At 46.0% G+C, this 19856-nt stretch overlaps 1 protein-coding gene across 4 annotated transcripts; it reads right to left on the reverse strand.

The window, feature by feature from the left end:
- Positions 1-1863: 1863 nt before the first annotated feature.
- On the reverse strand, positions 1864-19856 carry Cipc (CLOCK interacting pacemaker). 4 transcript variants are annotated; one of them, XM_050152414.1, is made up of 4 exons: positions 19614-19856; positions 14013-14199; positions 8082-8251; positions 1864-5604 (listed from the first exon to the last, which is right to left on the reverse strand). In XM_050152414.1, the coding sequence occupies exons 2-4, from the start codon at positions 14146-14148 to the stop codon at positions 4711-4713; spliced, it is 1200 nt and encodes a 399-aa protein (XP_050008371.1). In that variant the 5' UTR covers positions 14149-14199; positions 19614-19856; the 3' UTR covers positions 1864-4710. The 4 variants fall into 4 exon arrangements, with proteins under 4 accessions (XP_050008371.1, XP_050008373.1, XP_050008372.1 ...); XM_050152416.1 differs by lacking the exon at positions 19614-19856 and adding an exon at positions 19503-19601; XM_050152415.1 differs by lacking the exon at positions 19614-19856 and adding an exon at positions 14296-17537.

Here is a 19856-nt window from a genome sequence, read left to right on the forward strand (position 1 = left end):
TAGGGATGTAGCTCAGTGTGGCACGGTGCTTGTCTAAGATGCAAGGCCCTGGGTTCAATCCTCATTCAGCACTCAAACAAGTAAATGTCTTACTTGGCAAACTGAGGCAAGAGGGCCACAAGTTCAAGATCAGCCTGGGCTATATAGCAAGATATTATCTCAAAGCAAGAAAAAAATCTGAATGTGGCAGTTTGTTGTTGTTGAGACAGACAGGGTCTTGCTTGTAGCCCTGGCTGTCCTGGAACTCTGATTACCAGACTGGTCCCAAATTCACAAAGATTCACTTGCCTCTGTCTTCTGAGTGCTGGGATTAAAGGCATGTGCCACCATGTCTGGCTGAAGGCAGTTTTTATATGGTCATGAGCAAATGTGCAGGCGGCAATCAGGTACTTACGAGAAAGGTTAAGAACGGCAGACTGACAACATGCTTGTCCAGAGTCACACCACAGGTGAAATCTGACCCGACACTGACATAAAGTCACCGTACTACCGCACAGGTAATCAATCCCTGTTCTAAGGTCCTCAAGTTCGTCCTCTTTAGCCTGATGATTTTACTTATGGCTCATCTAATGCAGCTACAGGTCTTTCCTAAGAATCAACTTGTAAAATTCCACTTGTGTGTGTGTGTGTGTGTGTTTGGAGCGAGACTGTGTGCATGATGGTGTACATGTGGAGGTCAGAAAACTTTCAGGGACCAGTTCTCTCCTTCTAGCATATGGGGCTCAGTGGTCGACTCAGGCCACCACAACGGGCAGTCTTGCTGAGCCACAGCCACAGACCTCATAAACGGCAATGCTGGGGAGAACCTTAGAGATAATTGCTGCTTCATTAGTCAGCTCGGAGGCTACATGATGTAGCCAAGTCACCAGGAATAGTAGGTTTGGCAGGACGGGACTTCACCCAGCGGCAGAGCAGCTGCCTGCCATGCCTGAGGCGCTAGGTTCAGCCTCCAGAGACATGGAAAAACAGGCTATGAACTGTAGTGGAGGCTATCAGATGTAGCTTTACAGGATGCTCACCAACAGGCAGCCCTAGATGCCTGGATGCTTCCTCTCATGGGAACCATGGGGTGGGGTGGATGAGGAGACACTGATCAAGGAACTGGGCTCTCCCATGCCTCACAGCATCTAGTTTTTGTCTCTCCTCCTTTTCTGGATGCCACTTCTGGAGAAGGATGGTCTCTCTATTTCAGAAGGCCTTCTTGGGCAATCTTTATTATTTATTATTATCTTTTTATTTCACTTTAGTGGCCTTACAACCATATTTTAAAGTCACTCAGACCACTGTGTGGATCAGAAATAGTTCTAGAGGACTTTACACTGCCAACCCTGCAGATCTTTCCATGAGAGTAAACTTGTTAAACTCCCAGCACCAAACATGCAGGAAGCATTTGCTGGCTGGATTGGGAAGCAGGGAAGCTGTCTCCCTGTAGAGCATAGAGGGCTAACACACTTGCTGAGGACCTCGGATGTAGAAAGAGCTTCAGATTGTTTCCTCCCAGTATGCAGCTGTAGCTTTGTCATTTAAAGTTCTCTGTGGTGCCAGATGGAGCGGCCACTGGACAGTCCCCTCGGTCTCCCACCTCTAAGATCAGCCGGCACACGTCTCGGGCTGTCTGTGCACAGCACCGAAGTCTGAACAGTCTGCAATATCCAGCATCCAGTTTCATATCCCAAATAACACAAAATGATGTCTGAAACTTTGTAGCAATCCACAATTACCCTAGACGAAAGGTTGTCATGAAGGAGTGGCTAGGAAGGCAGAGGTGCTGTGGTGGAGCCCAGGCCTCACACACACTGGGCACGTACTCTACCAAGGGCTACATGCCCCATGCTTGGAAGTCTCAAGCAGTTACAAAGCAAATAGTTTTCAAGTAAGTGACTTTTATTTTTTTCCTCTGACATTTCACAGCCAGTTTCTATATAACTTCACACGCTCTGAAAAGATTCACATTTGGTAAAGTCTATACCCTAAGGAGGTTGTGGCTGAAAAGCCACTTCAGTATATGTGCAAGAGTAACTGTGTGCTGAGGAATCACACCAGAGAAGTCAGATGATGCTATAATCCATAAAACAATGTAGTAAATTACAAACGACGGTAAATTCTATACCTAATTCAATCAGGAACCTTTCTAAATGTGTTCCAATATTGTCAATACAACCCAACAAAGGTTCTCCTATGGGCTGGCCTGAGCGAAAACTGACTTCTCACTTTGGGAAAACAACAGCCCTGCACAACGCTTCATCAGGACCTACAGCATGCACCACTGGGGCTGTTGCTACTTACAGCTTTGGGCAACCAACGAAGATCTTTCCGGTCCACTCCAGGCTTCCTCCAAACGCTGGTCTAGCCTCTGACCTCAAAGGCTCGCTCCTTCTAAGATCTAGCTTCTCTACTAGCGTCCACCTGCTTCCAGCTCCACCAGGAACAGAACACAGCCTAGAGACTTGCAGTTGTGGCTCTAAGATCACAGAGGAGCGGTAACCCTCCCTGCCACCGAACCCTGAAGATCTACGGTGGCTTTCATCGTCTTTTATGGAGATAGGAAGGGACATGAAAAGCCATATCTAGGAGCAAGAGTCCAAGAGGCTTAGCTCCACTGAGGTCTTTTCCAGTGGAGTACATTTGGTTCTCAGCAAGTGCTTCCAGCCTTCTGACGCTCGGTAAAACTCGCGGCTGGTGCCCAGGCTGTTCTGAATGCACCTGTCTCTACAGTTTTCCTGCCAGACATTCTGCCAAAAAGGAAGCTTCCTAGTGGAGTGGCTATGATACCATACAGATTGTGGGGAGGCATATCACAAGGAGCTGAGTTTGCCCAGAGACACGGGCTCTGATTTTGGAAACTCTTTCAGAGCACAAACAGCAGGTAATGATTCTGCACTGATCAGAGAGTAAAGAGATTTTACCAAGTTGATTATTTTTCAACTAGTCATATCCAAATCATATGTCTATATGAACACAGTAGAGTTAACCTGAGTCTTACAACCAAGTCCTTAAAAACTGTGACCCATGGGTTGGAGAGATGGCTCAGAGGTTAAGAGCACTGGCTGTTCTTCCAGAGGTCCTGAGTTCAATTCCCAGCAACCACATGGTGACTCACAACCATCTGTAATGAGATCTGGTGCCTTCTTCTGGTGTGCAGGTGTACAGGCAGGAGGAACATTGTATACATAATAAATAAATAAATCTTAAAAAACAAACAAACAAACAAAAAACCCTATGACCCTTAACCCTGGATCTAGTATAGCCCCATGAGCATCTTTCTCTGTGCAGAAAGATGATGCTGGTCATAAAACCAATTTGCGAAGGACAAAGATTTTTAAGGGATAAAAATTTTAAGCAAGAGGATAGAATCCCTTGACTCTTTACTGTTTAGGCTATGGCTACCAGCACAGGGGAGCTGGGAAGAATGTGTCATCTGGACCCTCAGAGTCTCCATCCCTAAGGTCAGCCTCTGAGAGGAGCACCACACTTCAGCCCTGCTGCCACAGCTAACACGAGACACAGGGCCGCCACACTGCTCCCCATCACCACAGGGGATGGACAGAACTCAGACGTGAGGACAGGGAAGGATCCTCTCTGACTTTTGTGCCTTCTTCTAACCTCGGGGCTTTACTTAATTCAGCTTAAAAGCACAGTCACTTTTCCCCACAGAAAGAGCTGGGTGAGGCACAGACAAGAGACAGCAGAGGGTCACTTGCACCAGACCCTGAGGACCCACTGAAGCCATCTCAAGCTTCTGATTGCTAATGTTGATGGTGGCTTGTTTAATTTTATATTCATTTACTTTTCTAGCGTGTGTGTGCATGTGTGATGGACAAACTGCAGCAGTGGGTTCCCTCCTTCTACTCTGTAGGTTCTGGGAATCAAATTCAGCTCAGCCGTCTTGGCATTAAGCACCTTTACTCACTGAGCCATCTTGCAGTCCTGTCTCAGGCTTTTTAGATGTAAGACAGGTTGTGCTATTTCAAGTATGAACTAACAAAATCTTCCAGCTAGTGACAAAAAATGCTGGCTTCCCTGACCCTTTAATCAAAGAAGCAATTCATCAAACACAATTCCAGATGGTACTGAATCCAGTCTATATTTTAAAAATCTGAAGTATATGCCTACTTATGTGAGATCTGATGTATGACCAATGTGTGAATCAGATGCTCTGCCCTTTCTCTCACAACTTACAAGTGTAAGAAACAAAGCCTCGTGTGATTAAATGCTTGCACCCTGGCACAACCTGTGCCCAAAGCATTTTAGGTTTCGCCCAACTGGCACAATGCCTGGTAGAATTTAAACACAGCCTCATATTTTTCTCTGTGAGTAAGATACTTGAGGGCGGGCCGTGAAGGGCTCCTTAGGTCACCGAGTCCTTGGTTTGACGGGTGTCATTCTGTACACTCATCTATGTCACTGGACCTTGAACCATGGACAGTGAGTGGGAAGCTGGGAGACACCCACAGTTATCTCGCCTTTGTCCCAAGATCCAGCTAAGTGCCACAGGCTAAGGAAAAGGGACTCAGAGACACTCCAATTGGAGGTCTTCAGAGAACATAGATGCACTTAACCTGTGCGTGAACCACAGATTAAGATGGCAGCCAGGGACTGGCACGTGGCTTTGTGAGTGAGTTTAGAAAGAAAGCTCTTAAATAGGCTGTGGAAAACAAGTGGAGATAGAGTGCAAAAGAACCACCCAAGTAACTGGAAAACGCTTCTGTGCTAGATGACTGGGTGATCAGACAATGCGTCTAGATCGCTGCCTGAATGACTGGATCCAGATGTTAGTGAGGCCTGCAACTTGGCCCACGCCTGAGGAGCCCTGCTCTTGGTGGCCTCTATAAACATCTGGGTTTGCTCCTTCAGCTGGTCTAGTTCCACCTGAGTTGCTTGGTTTTGACGAATCAACTCCTTGGTTTTCAAAGTAATTTCCAGCAAACCAGACTTGTGGAGGACCACTAAGGTATTCTGGAAACGCCTGTGCTTGCTCTGCCTCTGCTCTGAAAAGATGTCTGGGCTGCGGCAGAGCTGCTCTGCCGCCCAGAGCGGTGAGCTGTAACTGGCCGAGAGCGGCGAAAGAGGGGAGCTGCTCTCCAGGCCGTGCAGAGTGCTGTCTGACGCACACACAGGACTGGCGGGCGAAGCGAAGGTCAGACTGGGAGCTTTAGCCACGTGACTACTGGACACGGGCTGAAGAGTCTGTGGACTCCCACCGGCCCCCAGGGAGGGCACTCCTTGCAGCGCTGAGTCCTCGGTGAGTTTGGAGCTGGGTGGGGCTGGAGTGGAAGGACTGGAGAGCACAGGGCCAGTCTTGGCTGGCTCGCTGGAAGACAGGACTGGTCCCAGTCTCTCCTTACAGATTTTCTTTGGCACCCCACTCGCTCCTCTTTCTTCCGAGCTGAGGGAGAGATTCCTTTTGCCTGGGTGAGGGGCTATTTTGGTGTAAGAATTGAGAATGGGCAAGTAGTTTCTGGAATCTGACTTTTTCTCCCCAGTATGGCAGGGGCTGACAGGAGATGGCACCGGCGGGTGAAGGACAAAGAGCTGTGGCTGTGCTGAGATCACTTCAAAGGAGGGCTGGACAGTCCAGGACTGGAGCTGGGATGAGCTGCTGCCCTGCAAGCAAGGAAAAGAGCACTGCATTCAGGATGGGGCGTGCAGCTCCCAGCTTTCACCCAAGGCAAAGGAGGCAGACGCTCAGCTACAGATGCTTTGGGCGCTGTGTGTCCCTCATGCTCAGGGGAGCCCTGGTTGAGAACAGGGAGGAAGTGGTCTAAAATACACTTATCTGATATCATACAATAAAACAAAAGAGAACCAAATCCAAAAGCAAGCACAAAAATATTTTCCTAAGGGAAAACTTGAAAAAATATCTGGGGTTTTATTTTTGTTTTCAATTCTGTCTGTGTGCCTGTGTTAGGTAGGTGCAGGTGAGTACAGGTGCCCAGGGTGCCACAGTCCAACAGGGGTGCTGGGACCAAGCTTGGGTCCTCTGGAAGAACAAGTGCTCCTAACTACTGAGCTACAGATAGAGAAACTGGAGGTAGATGAAATAGTGGCACAGTCAAGGCACAGCTGAGGCAACAAAAACAGAGAGAGCTCAATTTCCTGCAAAGTTAAGAGATGCTAAGCTCAGGCTGGGGTTCGACTCAGTTGCTGGCATGCTTGCTGAGCATGCCTGGAGTCCTGTATTGGACCCCAGCACCACATAAGACCTGGCATGGTGGCAGATGCCTATCTTCTTGGCATTCAGGAAGTAGAAGCAGGAGTATCAAGAGCTCAAATTCATCCTCAGCTACAGGAGAATTTCAAGATCAACCTGGGCTACTGGAGACCCTGTCTCAAAACACAAAGATACACCCCCCCAAAAGAAAAAAAACCCTGGAAGAGGCTAGCTTGTCACTGAGCTTCCTAGCTCCTAACCACCCTAGCAGCCTGCCAGCTGTCCTGTGTCCCTCCTGCACGTCCTGGAGCAGCCACCCTAAGCTGTAACCTGTGTGGCTTGTCGACACAGCCACAGGAGTAACAAGGAAGGCAAAAGAGAACCAGAGAGGGAAAGAGCCTGGAGTAGACACCCAAAGGTGCCAGGCATCACTGGTGAGCTGGAGCAATCTCACTTGGGCTCTACTCCCTGTCTCTATGTTCTCTCCTTTCAGTGAGGAGAGCTGAGGTTCCCGCTGAGATGGATCTACCGAGCAAAATGTTCAAATGATTGTCCAGAACTCACCAGCTGCCCACGCTGCTGACCTCGGTGTGTGTTCTTCAGAAGTGGCCAGGCAGTGTTCGAACACTAAGGGAGTGCCATGCTATGCTATAGCCATGTTCTTAGAACCTCAGCTAAGATGGGAAGGGTCAACACCAAAACCAGATTCTCAATACTCCAATACATAAATGTATCTATTTTCAGAGTAAATTACTATAAGTTTAAATGTTGTCCAACTTAAATCACTTATTCTAACTTAACCATATTTTTATGAATGAGTTCTCAATCGCAGACCCTATAACCTAACTAATATTTTCATCCACTTGTGTTTCACATCTAGATAACAACAACATGATGGTCATTGCTCTGGACTACAGCCCAGTTCAAACTACTCACAGACTTACAATCACCCACTGGACTCACACCCTTTTGGCATTGCCATCCTCAGCCCACAGAGCTGCCCTGTCACCAAGGTGTGTCTCTAGCTTAAAAACTGCCTCTGCTGCTGGAGCAAAGATGTCCTTCCTGCTGTGTTTCTTTGTTTGAAGTGTATCTTTGGCACAATGTTAATTATGTATGTCAGGTTGCCCTCTAACTTACAATCCTGCCTTCGTGTCTCCAGTGCTGAGATTACAGGAGTACACTACTGTGCAGGTTTATAAATGTTCTTATACTCCTAAATTCCCAAATCAATTCAAATTAAAAAGGTTTCCAGGGCTGTTATGTAATATGATGGTGTGTGTTCACCTAACATACACAGGGCTCAGTTTCAGTGCCCGGAGCTGGGAAAGAAAACAACAACAACAAACCCTTCTGTTTCTCCCCTGAGCTCCACCTCACGTTAGAATGCACTGCTGGAGTGGCTTTTTGGCTTGGTTCCATTATACATTACTATAGCAGGTCAAGGTCCCTGTAAAACTAGAAATCCAAAGGTAACACATTGACAACGTAAGCCCTGACTCATGTACGTCTATTTTTTGTTTTTAGGCATCTCTCTCTCTCTCTCTCTCTCTCTCTCTCTCTCTCTCTCTCTCTCCCACTCTTCACTTTCTCTCCCCCACTCTCTCTTCCCCCCCTTTCTCTCTCTGTGTCTGTACACATTAAGTAATATTATGTGTACATGTGAACTTAGGTGTCTTCAGGTCAGAGGAAGCATGGTAGAGTATTTGCAGAACATACATACAATTTAAAAAATAAATCTTAAAGTCAAAACTTTAAATCAGAAAACAAACAAAAACAAACAGCATCAGTAGTTGAAAGGTAACACTCTCTCCCAGAAGGAAAGTCCCCATCAGTGTGACTCTATCTAGTTTTTGAAACCTCCTCCTGCTCAGCGGGAGTGTCTGCACAGGAAGGCACAGAAACTTCCATGGGCAAAGGTCCTCCTCACCTGCTTGACCAGCACATTCTTCATGATCACCATCGGGGACAGCGCGGGGAAGGCACTGTTTGCAGCTCTGGAGTTGGGCTGCAGCCTGTCCTCTCTGCTCCAGCCCGAGGCACTCAGCAAGTCCTCTGATTCCATCTGCTCTGCAGAGCTCAGGCACTCTGAGCTCCCATCTGGTGGGCAGAAAAATGGTCAGTTCACGTGGGCTCTAGGCTAACAGCTCGTAACCCAGCCATGGACTCCCTAAAAGAGAAAGGAACATCTTTGACAGGTGTTTCTATGAGTTTTCTGAGGTGGAAATTTCACTGGATATTCAACAACCATTGCTCTTGCTCTAAAAGTCTAATCACTCTGCTTGACTTTCTTCAGATCCTTAGAAACCTGCATCAGTCAGGGTTTCTGTGAAAGTACTCGGCCCCAGAGTACATGAGGAATGAGTGGAAGACTCCAAAGTGAGATGATTACTTTTATTTTATGATATTAACAACTTTTTTGTTACACTTTGCATGTGTGGGGATGGGGGATGTGCATGGCTCTATTTTGAAGGCTTTGTAGGTGGCTGAGACAGGCCTTTGTGGGTTGTACCAGGTTCTGACTCTGGCCTGCTTTCTCTGCTCCTGGTCCACTGCCACACACTTCTACCCCCATAGACGAAGCTTCTATGCCTACCTTCCACCTCTAAGGATTGACTGAGACTATTATGAGCAACATAAACCTTTCTGTCAGATATTTTGGTTGTGGTGATGAGAAATAAAACAAATGTTCTCCCTATATGAATTCCACATAAAAGGAATGCAGCCAGGTGCATGCTAGAAGAAACCAAGAGATGATTGTACCTTGTTACAGAGGTTTCTTGGACTATTCTAAACGTTAACTAATGTGGACCTCAGTTGACAGAGAACTTTCTGGGCATCACAGCCCTAGGGTTCATCTCCAACCACATAAGCTCGGTCTGGTGGTACATGCCTCCACTGAAAAGGTGGAGGCAGGGGCTGGAGAGATGGCTCAGAGGTTAAGAGCATTGCCTGCTCTTCCAAAGGTCCTGAGTTCAATTCCTAGCAACCACATGGTGGCTCACAACCATCTGTAATGGGGTCTGGTGCCCTCTTCTGGCCTTTGAGCATACACACAGACAGAATATTGTATACATAATAAATAAATATTTTAAAAAAAAAGATGGAGGCAGGAGGATCAGGAATATAAGGTCATCTTTGGCTACATAGTGAATTTGAGGTCAGGGATACATGAGTACTACAGAGAGAGAGAGAGAGAGAGAGAGAGAGAGAGAGAGAGAGAGAGAGAGAGAGAGAGAAGAACAAACCAGGTGTGGTAGCATGTGCCTACAATCCCACCACTCTAGAAGCTGAGCCAGAAGGACTCCAAGTCCAAAGTAATTAAAATAAATGTAAACATCAACAATTTTATCTTGTGCAGTTTGGCAAAGACTATGTGATCAGAAAGATATTTATCAAGAGGTTCATGTACCACTAGGCCCAACTAAAAGATTATCTTTACAATAAAGAAATTTGGTACATAGTACCTTTTAACCAAGGGATCAGTGATGTGGGATGTCCTTCTGTATATGTGTTGCTTCTACTGGTTGATGAACAAAGCTCATTTTGGCCAATGGCTTAGCAGGGTAAAGCCAGGCAGGAAACAGAACAGAGATATAGAGAGTAGGTGGAGTCGAGGAGATACCATGTAGCCGCCAAAGAAGAAAGATGCCAGATCTTTACCAGTACCATGAGCCTCATGGTAAAATATAAAATAACAGAAATGGGTTAATTTAAGATGTAAGAGCTAGCTGGAAATATGCCTGAACCATTGGCCAAACAATGTTGCAATTAATATAGTTTTTGTGTGATTACTCGGGTCTGGACAACTGGGAAATTGAAGTGCAGTCTCCTTTTACAGATCAGAGTACCATCAGCAATGAGGATGGGAGCTGGAGCAATGACTCAGCAGTTAAGAACACTTACAGAGGACCCAGGTTCAATTCCCAGTACCCATATCAGATGAGCCACAACCTTCTATAACTCTAGTTCCAGGGGATCTGATGCCCTCTGCTGGCCCCCAAAGGCACCGGCATGTATGCAGTGCACAAACTTAAAAGAGACACATACATACAAATAAAGAACCAAGTATTTTTTAAAAAGAAAAAAAAATGAGACTAACTTAACAGTTTTCTTGTGCTTTGGGATATGTACAACATCAACAATGCAGTGATCTAATGACTCCAAATGGAGAAGCTATCAGAAAATCCAGAATGCGGGACATTCTATAAAACTACAGTCCTATCTTGTTCAAAGATGTAAATGTCATAACAGAAAGAAAAGATGGGAAGCTATTCTGGGTTAAATAAGGTTAAAAAGGCAGGCTATCTATATACAATGCACACTTCTCAATGGCAAATAGCTATAAGGACATTACAATGGGAAAAATCCAGATAGACTGCGGTCAGAGAGAATTCAATCAGGGTTGACTCTTGGATATAATAATAGCATTATAATTCTATAGAAGAATGCCCTTGTTTCTGAGATTCATACTAAAAATTTAGAGATGAAATACTCATTGTTTGAAATTTACTTTTCAAACAGTTAAGTCAATGTATGCATGGGGAGGATATGAATAAAGAAAAAATAAAAATTCTTAGTGGATCTGAAAGAAAGCATCCTTGTTGTGGGGGACTCATTCACTTTCCTTTAGGTTTGAAATTTCTCAAAATAAATTTGGAAAAATAACTAATATAGAAAATACCATCCATTTTGGTTCTGCAAATTTTACTGAAGTATTTCTCGACCAGGCTTCTGGCTAAGACCAAGTGAGAATTCCATCATCTCCAAGGCAACTGGAATAATTCAGGCAGCAACCATGTCCCTGGAACCTGCCCAAGAGTGACCAGTGTTCACTGGCACTGCCTCCTCAAACAGGAATGAGGGTGGCCACTTTTACCACCACTCTGTGTAGAACTGTACTCATTCAAACAACCGGCCTGACAAAGCTGGAGACTTTAGAAGACAGAGCTAAATGCCAATGGTCCTGGGAATTAGAAACAGAAAGACTGTGGGTGAGGTTTGTTTCCTTCTTTGACTCCCCAAGTGACTAGACTTTTACTATGAGCATGGATTACCTTTATGATCTAGAATCAGATCAAAAGGCAAATGTGATATTGAAAGAGAAAAAAGCCCTTCAGTGTTTTCCAGACCTTTGACCTTGTTTTATAGGCCCCACTTTCCAGGCCCTTCCCCAGCCTCAGTACCAGAATCTCTAGGAGGGTCTAGGAAGCTAAATCTTTAATAGATGTTTCAAGTGGGCTTCATGGTACAACAAACCTGGTAAGCAACTCCATTCAGAGAAGGGAACCCAAAGTACTTCAGGCTGGCTCACCCTTCCCTGGACTGTCCCTGGGCAGGACACTAATTCCTCTGTTCTAATCCCCTGGGTCAGTGCTGTCCCTCTCTGAGTAATATTCTATTTATAATTGAGCTTCTCATTCAGCATGCCTACTAGACAGAAACATACCAATCTAAGAGGTGGAGAGTCCTCGATTTCCTGACAGCAGAGTTTCCCAGTGTAAGTTAGTAAGGCAGTTACAGGAGTGGATTGTCTCTGCAGTCTGGGTAACACGTATAAACCTTTCCCTAGAAAAAGCTCCAATCCCCTGGCATCATGCTGAGAATCTCCTGGGACAATACTGTTGACACTAATTCAATATTTAGAGTAGTACTACCCTCAGCCCTGGAAAGAAGAAGCTCAGCAGGAGATTACGAGGTTGAGGTGGGGGTGCAGGCAGCCATTCTGAGGGAGGCTTTGGACGGCTGCCCTACTATCATTCTTTTTTTTTTTTTTTTTTTTTTTTTGGTTTTTCGAGACAGGGTTTCTCTGTGGTTTTGGAGCCTGTCCTGGAACTAGTTCTGTAGACCAGGCTGGTCTCGAACTCACAGAGATCCGCCTCCCTCTGCCTCCCGAGTGCTGGGATTAAGGGCCTGCGCCACCACCACCCATCTAATTTATTTATTTTTATTCTATGTGCATTGGTGTTTTGCCTGCATGTATGTCTATGTGAGGATGTTGGGTCCCCTAACACTGGAGTTACAGACAGTTGTGAGCCTCCATGAGGGTGCTAGGAATTAAACCCTGGTCCTCTGGAAGGACAATCAGTGCTCTTAACCACTGAACCATCTCTCCAGCCCTTTTTCCTTTTTTTTAAAGATTTTTTTTTCTTTTGAGCCAATGTGTGGTGGTGCATGCCTTTAACCCTGGCACTTGGGAAGCAGAGAAGGAAGATCACTGTGAGTTTGAGTTTGAGGCCAGTCTGGTCTACACAGTAAGTTTCAGGACAGGCAGGACTAAATAGACAGACCCTGTCTCAAATAATAGAAATGATGATAAAGATAATAAAAGATTTGGTTGGGGGCGGGGGTGTTTAGTTTTTATTTTTTGAGAAAGGGCCTCATTATGTAGCCCTGACTGACTTGGAACTCACAGAGATCCACCTGCCTCTGCCTCCCAAGTCCTGGTATTAAAGACATATTCCACCATCCTCTCTCAAAGATTTGTTTACGTCCCTTTATGTATATGTGTGTGTCTGTTTGTCTGTCTGTATAAACATTCACCAAGTACATGCAAGTGTACTCAGAGACCACAGAGGGAATCAGACCTCTGGAACTATTGTTACAAGTGGCTGTGCACCACCTGATGTGTGTGTGGACACTGAACTCAGGTCCTCTGCAGAAGAAGCAAGTGCTCTTAACCTCTAAGCCATCTCTCCAGCCTCCTGTTCTGCTTTCTTAGCTCTAATGGAGTTGACAGCTGGGCTAGACGGATCACAGTCCAAACACAAAGTGTATAGTTATTAGGAAAAGCTGTTAGGAGGGGACTTTTTTAAGTATAGCAAAATTACTTTCTAGGCAACTGTTAACAAATCATAATTGGCCTACCACATAAAGATGGTTCAGCCAATGATGGGCCACATATGAGATGATGACTATACCATATAGCCTAATTATGTAACAGGCTGTATCATCTAGGTTTATGAAAGTAGACTCCAATGTTCACACAAAGATAAAAATCCCATAAGGACCAGCTTCTCATTACATAATACATGACTGCATCACTTTTAACTGACCTTCATGCTGTTACAAGGCAAAAAGATATGAAAAAGGAGTTAATGCAACAGAATTCTGACCATTTTTAAAAACACTTGTCTTTGAGATAGAATATCATGTAATTCAGATTAGCCTTGAACTCATATGTAGTTAAGGATGACGCTGAACTTCTGACCCTCCTGTTTCTCCCTTCCAGAGCTGGGATTCCAGGCGTGTGCCAGTTCACCCAGTTTTATGAAGTGCTGGGGACCCTGCCCAGGACTTCCTGCATATTAGGCAAGCACTCCACAACTGAACTGTATTTCCAGTCCACGTTTAAATAACTTTTCTAGTAACTACAGTTTGAAATGTAGGACTGAAAGTTAAAAGTCAGGAGCTGGAGAGATGGCTCAGTGGTTAAGAACTCTGAATGTTCTTCCAGAGGACCCAGGTTCAATTCCCAGCAGCCACATGGCAGCTCACAACTGTCTGAAAATCCAGTTCCAGGAGATCTGACACCTTCACACCAATTCACATAAAATAAAGTTAAATAAATCATAACAAATTATTCTTTAAAAGGGAAAAAGAAAGTTTAAAGTCTAAATTGAAAAGAACAGCAAATTATTTTTTCAGAACTAATTCCATGGAGCCTTGATGTATATATGCCATGAGATACCAGAATTACCACCAACACCCCTTGCTTTCAGAATTGCCGTTTTTAACAGCTCAGAGGGTTATTTATCCTGCGTGTGAAAGCTTTTTATTTTTCTTACACAAATGAGTTTCAGGGAGAAATGTCTCCACACAAATCATTCAGTAAAAGGCAGAAGAGTGAGATATTGCTAACCTGAAAAGCCAGAGTCCTTGTCTGAGTCGGCAGCCACCACGCCGAGCGGTCGAGCTCCTCTTTTCACCTCTGGGCCGCGGCCTGGCTTGGCAGAGAGCCTTCGAGGGCTCTCTCTGGATGGCATTTTCCTCTCCATGGTCAGTGTGCTGGGAGCTGGACCACAGGCGATCTTCGCATATGGACTGCTCTATGAAAACAGCAGTGACATAAGAAGTCATTACCTGGAGCGTGAGCCAGGTGAGCCAAAAGGTGAAGAAAGGAAGGCAAAGGATGCTAGCCTCACCCACTGTAGGAGCACCTCCTGTGGTCTTGGCTGACCAAGCTTCAAGTTTACTAAACAGAAAGGTTTCCACCCAAATGGAGGTTCACCATCCCCTTGCTGCCCTCTGCTTCCATTGTGAATTCAAGGCACACAAACCACATTCAGTGGAAGCTTTGTGAACTGCTAACAAAGGGACATTTGATTAGCCTTTTTGGAATGGGTAACCAAATAAACTTGCCCTCCTCCCTGAGGAGAGGAGAGGTAACAGCAACCAGCAAGGGTGCTTTCCCGGTAGACCTCTGCATGATTAAAGCCATACTTACAGTTCTCAGAATGAAGTACTGAGCAGAGTACCAATGTCAGACACGCATGCATAATTACACATACGATCTCAAAAGATTTTTTTATGCTTAGTGCATTTATTTTTGTGTATGTGTATACACTTGAGTGAGCCCCCATGTGCCATGATGCATGTGTGGAGGTCAAAGGACAGCTTGTAGGAGTTAGGCCTATCCTTTCATGTCATGGGTCCTGGAGATCAAACTCAGGCTGCCAGGTGGCAAGCACCTTTACCTGCTGAACTACCTCACTGGACACCTATATACTACTTTTTAACATAAAACAATAACCCCCCCCCCAAAACAACCCACAAGGGGACTGGAGAGATAGCTCAGTGGTTAAAAGCACTGGCTGCTCTTCCAGAGGACCCAGGTTCAATTCCCAGCACATGACAGTTCACAACTGTCTATAACTCCAGTTCCTGGAGATCTGACACCTTCACACCAATGCACATAAAATAAAAGCTAAAGAAATTATTAAAAAAAAAAACACAAAACTTTTACACTCCTGAAAATATAGCTCAGTAGTAGAATGCTTACTTAGTATACTAAAGGCCTAAGTTTGATAACAACAAAAAAGCAAAAACTTTTACAATAAACGTCATATTTAAGAAGTGTTTACGGAGAGTGGGCTGAAAAGATAGCTCAGCAGTTAGGAGCAGGTTTGATTCCCAGCACCCACATAGTGGCTCACAACTACTCTAGTCCCAGGGGATCCAATGCCCTGTGTGCACTAGGCACACAAGTTGTACACAGACATACATGCAAACAAAACACTCCATATACATAAAATTTTAAAAAGGTAAGTGCTTAAATTGCATAAGGGTATGTAACATTCATTGCTGCTAATTCTGTTCTCAAGTTTCACAAGATCCTGCTCAGCCCTAATCCCATTTCTCAATGAAGCTCAGATACATCACATTCAGTCACATGTATACATAAAAAACATGTATCAAGTGCTCCTATCAACTGGGCATTGTGACTAGAACAATTGTGTTTATATCCTTCCTGCAGCCTGTGATCTAGAGAGAGAGGAACAGATATTAAACAAGTATTCACACAACTGACGGTTAAGTTGACAGGAGCTATGAAGAAGTGAGGCTAAAGGTCAGGAGCACCAGGACAGTGCCGTGCGGCTGGAATCTGGAGCACGAGGATACCCTAAACTGACAATGGGGTGGGGGAAGAGCAGACACACAGGACAGACAGGCCTTGAAGTTGCACATGCTGGAAAGACTGTGGATATTAACTAGGGGACAGTGGAAGTGGTGGCACACTCCCAGAACTCAGGGGCAAAGTTAGGTGGACCTCTGTGAGTCTGAGACCAACCTGGTCTATACAGTGAGTTTTAGGCCAGCCAGGACTACCTAGCCAGATCCTGTATTAAAACAACAAAAACAAGGGACACTTTGGGGATAAGAAAACAGGATGCCACAAAGGAAAAGAGTAATATCGAAACTAGGCAGGCATAAGCAAAGTCTGGGGATGCTTTAATTCACAGTCTACTTAGGACTCCAAGCTCCTCAGCCAAGCAGCACTGTGCCTGGAATATCCTGAAGCCATACCTGAACATTTCTGCTAGTTCAGGACCTAGTGAACTAGAGGGAAGACTCACGGTGAAATGAAACAGGAGACACATGCTTCCATGCTACCGTGAGTAACCTCTTGCTCATATACATACAGACCACAGGTTCTCAACATGTGGGTCGCGACCCCTTTCACAGGTCCACATATTAGAATCCTTCATGTGGATACTTACATTACAATTCATAACTGTAGCAAAATTACAGCTATGAAGTAACAACAAAAGTAATTTTATGGTTGGGGGTCACCACACATGAGCAACTATATTTATTAAAGGGCCACAGCGTTAGGAAAGTTGGGACCATGTTATAGACCATTGCAGTCACTCATCCAGATCAGGTCAAACCACTCTTCTACCAGTCCCACACAATGACAAGCAATGACACTGTCACATTGATCAGAGCACTGCCCAAAGGCAATGTTTCTCTGTTGGACAGCGATGATGTCTGATAGCCTGGGCAACCCTGTTTAAAAAGCAGACTAAAATGTAAAACCATATCCCTAATTAAAGCAGGAGCCTATGAAAACCCAAGAAATGCATCTAGTATAATTTTCCTTAACTAATGCTGTTCAAAAATGAGCAAAGCCTTCTTGAAAAGGAAACTAGATGTGGCTTCTGGACAGCATGCAGACTAAGGTCTACCCTAGCTGCTGGCCCAGGGTAGGGCAGCTCACGTCAGATGCAGCTAATTACGAATCTGAGACAGCGTCAGGCTAGCTTACTAGACACAGGACATTTTACAGGCATGTTAGAAAAAACATCCCAAATTAGTCTTCTATGACCCTCGTGACTAGACAATGAGAAAAGTTAATAAAATGTTAGTACTGTTTAAAAAAAATGCAGTCGGTGGAACTACAGAAAAACACACAGGAAGTTACTCTGGTTCACAGAGAATTTACAGGGTAATGTTGACTACAGAACCAAAATACAGAAACTTTGATAAATCTGTTACATTCTAAAATTTTAGATTCTAGGGAACTGGTGGCAATTGGGAATAAAAACAACAAAACCCACACAATTGGCTTTAGAATGGCAAGATATCTATTCTGGATGCAAAAAAAAATGATTAAAAATATGAAAGCCTGTCTTCTTGATAAAGTTCTGCTTAAGCAGGAAGACAGCCTTAGTGTTACAGCCGAGCCGGCCCATGTGGGAAGGAGTACCAAAGTTATACCCACCTCCCTTCTTTGGGAGGGAGTGGGCTCACATACACAACAGAAGAAACCCTGGGCAGAAAAAACGGAGCGGTGGTATTTCCCACCAGCACCCCTTAAGCCCAGGACCACACAAACGGCAAAAGCTAAAACCTCAAGAAACCAAGAGGGTTTTATTTTTCCCTCCTCAGTACTATGTTATGATAAAGTTACTTACAAGCATTTGAAAATGGGATAGGTGGTCTTTACCCGCCACTTCATCTCTCTGCTTCCCGACAAAGACAGGAAGCCACTATGGCTTTCTACGCATGAGGACTAACTGATGCTCCCACACAGCAGAGCGACCCTAACTGGACCTCATTTGAATATACTTGCTACACATTATCCAAAAGGTTATCACTCGGACAGTATACAGCAAAATTCAATCTGGGAGCTCAGTCAGCACAAAGGCTCATATCAACTGGCACAGGACATTCCCGGAAGTACTCCACAGCACCTGGGGCTTACTTCCATTTTTCAGTCTTGAATTAGCGTCATTATTCGTCGCTAGAACCTCAGAGTTGTTGGTTCTGTTTTTATTTTGTTTTCATCTTTGCAACAGACTTGTGAGGTATTCAAGAGAATAATAAATTCTAACAAATCTCAGTCTGGACGTCTCTGAAAGCCAAAGCAGTTTCGCTGTCGTCAAAACACCGGAATGCAGGTATTGACAGTCAAGACTGCATCTCCAAACACCAGGATCACCTCAAGATCTAAATTTCAGGTCTAGCCCAATATACCCCATACTCTAAGATGAAGCCATTGGGACACGTACATCAACTGAATTAAAAGCTGGTGTGACCCACTGTCTCTGGGGAGTTTGGAGTTTGGGATACAAAGCCACCAGAGGGCTCCCCTTTTACAGCTACTTGGCAACATTCCTGAGAGCGAGCTCATGCTCCCTTTAAATGTGTCACGTGTACGACATGCTGTGTCACGTGTATGACATGCGTGCACGGAGAGGTGTGAGGTGAAGGCCCAAGCAAAGGCTTATTTAGAATAAAGTGGTAAGGCCATCGAAAGTAGATCCTTTATCGGCCATAAAACCACAGCTTTTACAAATGGATTAGTAGGTTTTCTCTGAAGTTCCTTTCTTTTAATCTGCGTTCTCAGAATTACCATTCCAGGCGAATGTGCATTTTAGTGGCGGAAAAACTGCACCTGCCTATGTGTCTCTTATTCATGTTCTCCTTCGTTCTCCTCTCCATTCCCCAAAACTGGCTAAGATCCTGCTCTGCACCACACAGTCGCACGGCTTCCCACGGCTCTCTCCATCCTCCTTCGAAGGGGGCTGTGGGATTCGAGAACGTCCTCAGACCACACTTTAAAAGGGGGCTCACAGGAACAGTGCCCACCTACCCACTCGCACCAGCCCACATGACGTCTGTGCCAGGCACCATGCACTCCCTCCAGGCATCAGCTAGCCTGCCAACTCAACAGGGCAGAATTGGGCAGACCACAGGACTGTGCCGTGACTGGCATACCACCAGTCGCCAGGGCAAAGGCTCAGGCAATGCCTATTGCCAGGACTTGGGCAACAAACAGAGCAAAACTGCCCGACCCACCCACTAACCACTGACTTCTTACTTGGCACTATCCAGCCGCCTTCTTCCTCACAACCCTCTCTCTTTGGCACCACGCCTGGCTAGTTGGCCTAAAGTGGGGGACCGAAGGCCTCCGGAATAGACAGTGCAACCTGTGTCCGGGCATAGCTCCTAAATGAAGATCCTGGACACTCACTCACCTGGGCTGACTCACTCGGTAAGCAGCCCTCATGCCCACCAACCGGCCCGTTCCCAGACCCCTCTGCTTACAGCCCGGCAAGGCTTCAGGCTCTCCTCCCGCAGGAGCCCGGGTATGCGGGGCCAGGCCAGGGCACACGTGCCCTAAGGGACTCACACCACTTGCCCCCTCACACGAGGCCCCTCCCTACAAACACACCGTCTCGGCCTCACCCCAGATTCCCTATCCCACGCGGGCCCGACCCTGACAGCACACCGACTAGAAGCAAGCCAGGGATGGCGAGTTCCTCTGCTCCCAATATTTGGCGCCCCCGTTCTCCAAAAGTCCTGGTTCTCCTTTGTGTCTACTCCGCTCTCCTTCCTCTCCCACCTGCTTTCTCGGTGCTTCCAGTCCCAGCCTCCCAGTGTCGCCATCCCAGTTCCCCCACCACACAACAACCACCGCCGTGCCCGGAGTCAAGCGAAGCCCTGCCTGTCTCACCTACGGCCAGGGTCGCCGCTCCACCACCAGCCCGGCGGGTCAGCCGGCGCATGCGCGAGCCGGGCCCCACGACTCCATGACAACCCGGTATTCGCCGGGTCTCTAGCTATCCCCCAGGCCTCCCGCCCATTTCTCCACCCCCTCGCCTCCGCGACGGCTTTCGCCGGTCACGTGACCCGGCTCCGCGGAACCAGCACCACGGAGACTGCGCGCTGTGCTCCTAGACGGACACTTGAAGACCCG

Source organism: Alexandromys fortis, unplaced genomic scaffold (assembly GCF_014885135.2).
Source record: "Alexandromys fortis isolate MF-2015 unplaced genomic scaffold, M_Fortis_MF-2015_v1.1 scaffold_47, whole genome shotgun sequence".
In the NCBI taxonomy this organism is placed as follows: Eukaryota; Metazoa; Chordata; class Mammalia; order Rodentia; family Cricetidae; genus Alexandromys; species Alexandromys fortis.